Below are 5,571 nucleotides of genomic sequence, written 5' to 3' on the forward strand. Positions count from 1 at the left end.
TCAGCAACTCAGCTGCTGATGTTATGTATTTTCAATTCCTCTAGAAGTAATAATAAATCAGAGTTTTACACTTAATAGACTTACCTCTTACAATTATATCTGCTGTTGCAGATTGGCTGTCTATAGTTGTTTGCACTGTGCACATATATTTTCCAGAATGATTCAGCTGAATATTTCTTATCATCAAATCCCCAACAGATTCCTGGAGATAAAAGGAAAAGAAAGATAAAATTAATCATTCAGAACATGTTTTCCATACTGGACATTTTTATAACTTGCTAAATATCAATAAAAAATGCAGCTTTTAAATTAAAATATTCATTGCCATCATCAGTTTCTTTCATTTGGACATTTTTATTATGGCTTCACAAATAACTCCAACGTCTTTATGAAATATAAGAAAGCAAAATAAATGGATGCAGCTTTCCAAAAGGGACAGTGATTTGCCATGCATACTAAAACCAGGGGAAGAATTATGAAAGATATTTATGTCACTTAAAGTCTGATTAAATACTAAACAGTTTGAAGAACTTACTCCCCCGATTCTTTCAAAATGATGCACTCCTCTTTTGAAGTCTATAACATCTCCATTAAATGACCATGCAAACACAACCTCGATAGAGGGGTCATGAGATACTTGACATGGTAAGACAATGCTTTCTCCAACTGTGACATCCATACTAGAAGGTGGAACAGTAATTACAGTCCTCTCTGTTGAGAAAAATCAGTCTTTATTTAAAAAGAAAAATGTTTTTTATAAAAGTAGCATAATGAGTGTTCACTACATTCCTTATTAAACAAAAGTATATTTAACATGTTGTTGATTTCATTTCATTGTTGATCATTTACAGTCTATTGTTTATAGCAGATGGAATACAATGGGTGCTACATATGACCTACTGGGCTAAATGATTCATCTATAGTGTACTGATTTGTAAAATCCATAGCCATTTTATTTAACTTAAATTCAAATAAAACCAAATTCCCCATTGAGGCTGCCAAAAATATGCAGAGAATGGGGAAAGACATAGTTTCATAGTTCATAGTTTCATAGTTTCTATGATATGACATGATAGTACAGACTTTGGAAGTCCTTCCAAAAACTGCAACACTGACAACAAAAGCAATAGTGGCTGTCTCCCTCTCCTTCTAAAACAAAGATTTCTTGGCCTTTTAAGGTGTGGCAACACCAGTGGTAGTTTCCACATAGAGTCACTTACATTACAATATTCAGACACCAAAAAAGATGACTTGAAAGACTAAGATTTTTTTTAATGTAATTTTTTTACCCCATACAGTGATAAATACAGAAGCAGCTCCAATTATGGAAATAGTAGTTTGTTGAAGGCAAAAGGAACTGGTTTAAATGGCTTTACTATTGTAGCCAAGATTGGCAGATAGATTAGAGATAACAGCCATTTTATTGTCACTGTTGTTAGCAATTCCCTTGAATAAAGATTTTGTGCATGGAAGTGTTATAAAACGGTGAGTATTCAGATGCATGTGAATAAATTGGGCACAGAATTCATTCAAAAATATTAATGTGTTCTGAAAATTTGTGGAAAGAGATGGAAGGACATTTGCAGGACCTGTATTCAGTCAACATATCATTACAAAACTTAAATTCACAAAATGCATTGGCAAAGCTTTTGAAAAAAATCCACCCTAAACCTCTTCTGTACATTTAAACCCATTACTTTTTGTCCTTTCATTTGTGAACACAAGGAACAACTGATCACCATCCTCTTTATTTACAAGGTTTTTTGAATTTGAAGACTGCTATTAAATCATCCCTTTCTTTTCTCTAGACTCATAATCCCAGTTTTTCCAGTCTTTCCGTATATGTCATGTTTTTCAGACCTCTAATTATTTTCATTGCTTTCCTCTGAGCTCCTTCCAGCTTGTACACATTTTGTTGATAGGTGAAACCCAAAGAATGCTACTCCAGGTTGGTCCTCACCACCCTGAATAGAGAAAAAAAGGTTTTCCCATGACTCGTACATGTTCTTGACCGTTGACTCACATTCGTCTTGCTATTCATTATTGACTCCTAAGTCTTTTCTCCTATTATGTATGTGCACAAACCTTATTTTATCAGGGCTTTGACTTCAAGGGAGTCAGTTATGTTAGCAAAAGTGAAGAAATTGTTTCTTATTAATTGGCTGCTTAGAACAAACTTTTTTGAGACTTTAAGAGTGATTCCTGAAACTAAGAGCTATGTTGGTTGAAACATGAAGTGCAGTCTTGCAGATCAAGTGACTTCGAATCATAGAAAATTGGGGTTGGAAGGGACCTCAAGAAATCATCCAGACCAGCCCCCTGATAAAAGCAGGATCATCCCCAATTATATCATTCCAGCCAAAGTTTTGTCTACCTGTGTCTTAAAAACCTCTAAGGATGGAGATTCCACAATCTCTCTGGGTAACCTGCTCCAGTGTTTTACTACCTTTCTCATGAGAGAGTTTCTCTTAATATTTATCTACTACTATGGGGAGTAGTAAACTTCCCTTGCTGCAACTTGAGACGGTTGCTCCTTGTTCTGTCATCTGCCCCCACTGAGAACAGTCCAGCTCCGTCCTCTTTCAGACCACCTTACAGGGAGTTGAAGGCTGCTATTAAATCCCCCCTCAGTCTTCTCTTCTCCAGACTAAATAGGCCCAGTTCTCTCAGCCTCTTCTTCATAAGTCATATGCCCCAGCCTCCTGGCCCTTTTTGTTGCCCTCCACTGGACTCTCTCCAATTTGTCTACATCCTTTCTATAGTGGGGAGCCCAAAACTGGATGCAGTACTCCAGATGTGGCCTCGCCAGTGCTGAATAGAGAAGAATCACTTCCCTTGACCTACTGGCAATGCTTCTACCAATGCAGCCCAGGATGCCATTAGCCTTCTTGGCAACAAGGGCACACTGCTGGCTCATATTCAGCTTATTCTCCACTGTAACCCCAGGTCTTTTTCCACAAAACTGCTGCTTAGCCAGTCAGTCCCCAGCCTGTACCAGTGCATGGGATTGTTTTGTCCTAAGTGCAGGACTTTGCACTTCTCATTCAGCCTTATGAGATTTCTTTCAGTTCAATCCTCCAGTTTGTCTACGTCTCTGAATCCAAACCCTACCCTCCAACATATCTACTATGCATCCCGGTTTTGTGTCATCTGCAAACCTGCTGAGGGTGTAGTCCATCCCATCTTCCAGATTGTTGATGAAGATATTCTTCACAAGGTGTGAGTTACAAATGATGGAGCTAATACAGCAGTGGTCAAGTGACACCGAGGTGGAATATTGCATTTTCTGCTATTTCTCTCGAACAAAAACTGTGTCTTTTTTAGCTACAGTGGTTCCACCTCAGACCTTAAGCGACATTCTTAAGGAACATAAATAAGGTCCCTTCCTTAAAATAGATTAGATGGTACCACAACTTTTTTTTCTTGCAGAAGCCCTTTAACAAATACACAGTCTAAGGAAAGTTATAGGAATATTCAAGGAACTTCTATTACTAAGGCAAAGAAAACTCCTTGGTTTCTATTGCATGAGGTCGTTTTTGCTTTTTAAGAGCTCTTCATTCATCTGGACAATTTAACCCTTTTGTGAAATTTGCACAAATCTGAAGGGATAATTCAATATCATGGATGCTTTCTCTTCTTAAGAGTACAGAGGTCTTTCCTTTTCAAGTAGTGAGAAGAGTAGGTACAATGCATTTTAGATGGAGTCAGGGACTGAATGCTCAGTTGACAAAACTACACTGGTCGTGTCTACATGAGCCACTTAATGCAGAGTAGTGCGTCACAGCACAAACAGTGCTAATATGCTGTTGTGCAGTACTATTAGGCTACTGCATAATAGCATCACTAAAAAGGCATTTGCCAGCACTATTGCGCAGGAACTCTAGTTCCTGCATGTTTAGTTAGTACTTCATTAAGCAAGTACTAAATTAAATGTGCAGTAACTTGTACACATTAAAGAATGTGTAGACATGCCCACGTTGACAGAGAATTTGGCTCCACAAATCTTGAATTGTGAAGTTCCATTATGAATTACATGCAACTTTTATAGCATCATGTAGGATTTGAAGGGCATCCAACAAAATTTTCTTTTCTTGTTCCTTTGTTTTCTGCCCTCTACATTTCTCACATTTTCATAATATTTGAGGAGTAGAAAATAATTTCAGCGGATAAATGCAATTATTTCTAATAATTCTATATATAGGAAGAAAGGATGAAAAAAACCCTAACACACTGTTTGGAGGTATGTGTAAATCACTTTGCAAAAAAGTTTCTCACTGTATTACTTTTTTCCTATATCACCTAAATTCTGTCACTACCAAACCCTTGGAGACCCTTTGTCCATCAGCTGCCTTCCAGACTTGGTCCAACATGTTTCCTCTCCTTAAAGAAAATCTTTCTGATAAAGCCTATTGTCACAAACCACAGGGCACCCCTGGAGCCCCAAGGTCCTCCTTACCATCCTGTTGTTTGTCCCAAGGAACAGGCCAAGGTTTGCCCTGAGATAACTCCTTATCCCTGCTAGCCTCAGATCCACTACCCTTTTACTAGACTTCATAGCCACAGCAGGAACATCTGTCAGCTGTAGGTAACCTCCCCATAAGGGGTGAGAGAAATTTTAGGACTCCCTTTCCATGGAATGGGTAGCCTGGAGGCCACTCTTTACCACAGGCAATCAGCAAGGAAACAAATAAAAAAAAAAAGAATGTGTTATTTCACAGAAAAGAATTATACAAGAAAAATTCACCATAAATTTTGAGACAACAGAAAAACTTATAAAGTGGTTTACCCTCTCACCTGACAACCCCCTGGCTCTTCAGAGAGACCTGCCAATATTTTCAGAAATCAACCTTTCTGCTAATCCAGTGTGCTCTGATTGCTGGGGCCTGGACTCCTCCAAAGCCTGAGAAAATCCAGTGACCGTAGCTACTTCACAGATAGACTTAAAATATCTCCAACCCCCCCAACCCCCCATGCATCAGCATGGTCCTGATACTGCATGGATTCTGCAATCCTCTAGACATTTCTTTCCTGCCAGGAGCAGCTGGCAGTCCTCTGACTACTGGGCCTTTTCACTCAGATGTTTGGATACTAATGGCCGAGGTCATTGCAGGTCCCCTGGCACGGCTTTACGAGCACTCGTGGTGCACTGGAGAGGTGCCGGAGGACTGGAAGAAGGCCAATGTGGTTCCAATCTTCAAAAAAGGGGGGAAGGAGGACCCGGAAAACTATAGGCCAGTTAGTCTTACCTCTATCCTAGGCAAGCTGTTTGAGAAAATAATCCTGGCACACATCCAGGAGGGGCCAGCAGGGGACTGCATGCTTAGGGGCAATCAGCACGGGTTCATCAGTGGCAGGTCCTGTCAGACCAACCTGGTGGCTTTTTATGATCAGATCACCAGATCATTAGATGCAGGGGTAGCAGTGGACATAGTCTTCCTGGACTTCCAGAAGGCTTTTGACACTGTCTCTCACCCCGTTCCCATTAAGAAAATGGGAGGCTGTGGTGTAGACACCCACACAGTCAAATGGGTCGCCAACTGGTTGGAGGGCCGCACCCAGAGGGTGGTAGTG

General features: G+C 39.8%; 1 protein-coding gene across 5 annotated transcripts in view; it reads right to left on the minus strand.

Annotated features, from left to right (window-relative positions):
- The window catches only part of CNTN6 (contactin 6), a 260,433-nt gene that overhangs the window by 32,967 nt on the left and 221,895 nt on the right, over window positions 1-5,571 (minus strand). For all 5 annotated transcript variants that reach the window (XM_019504720.1, XM_019504719.1, XM_019504723.1 and 2 more), the window contains 2 exons: window positions 536-711; window positions 85-202 (listed from right to left, as the gene is read on the minus strand). In XM_019504720.1, coding sequence (XP_019360265.1) covers window positions 85-202; window positions 536-711 — 294 coding nt within the window. The remainder of the gene's footprint in view (window positions 1-84; window positions 203-535; window positions 712-5,571) is intronic.

This window comes from Gavialis gangeticus, unplaced genomic scaffold (assembly GCF_001723915.1).
Source record: "Gavialis gangeticus isolate Ggan-Ray unplaced genomic scaffold, GavGan_comp1, whole genome shotgun sequence".
In the NCBI taxonomy this organism is placed as follows: Eukaryota; Metazoa; Chordata; order Crocodylia; family Gavialidae; genus Gavialis; species Gavialis gangeticus.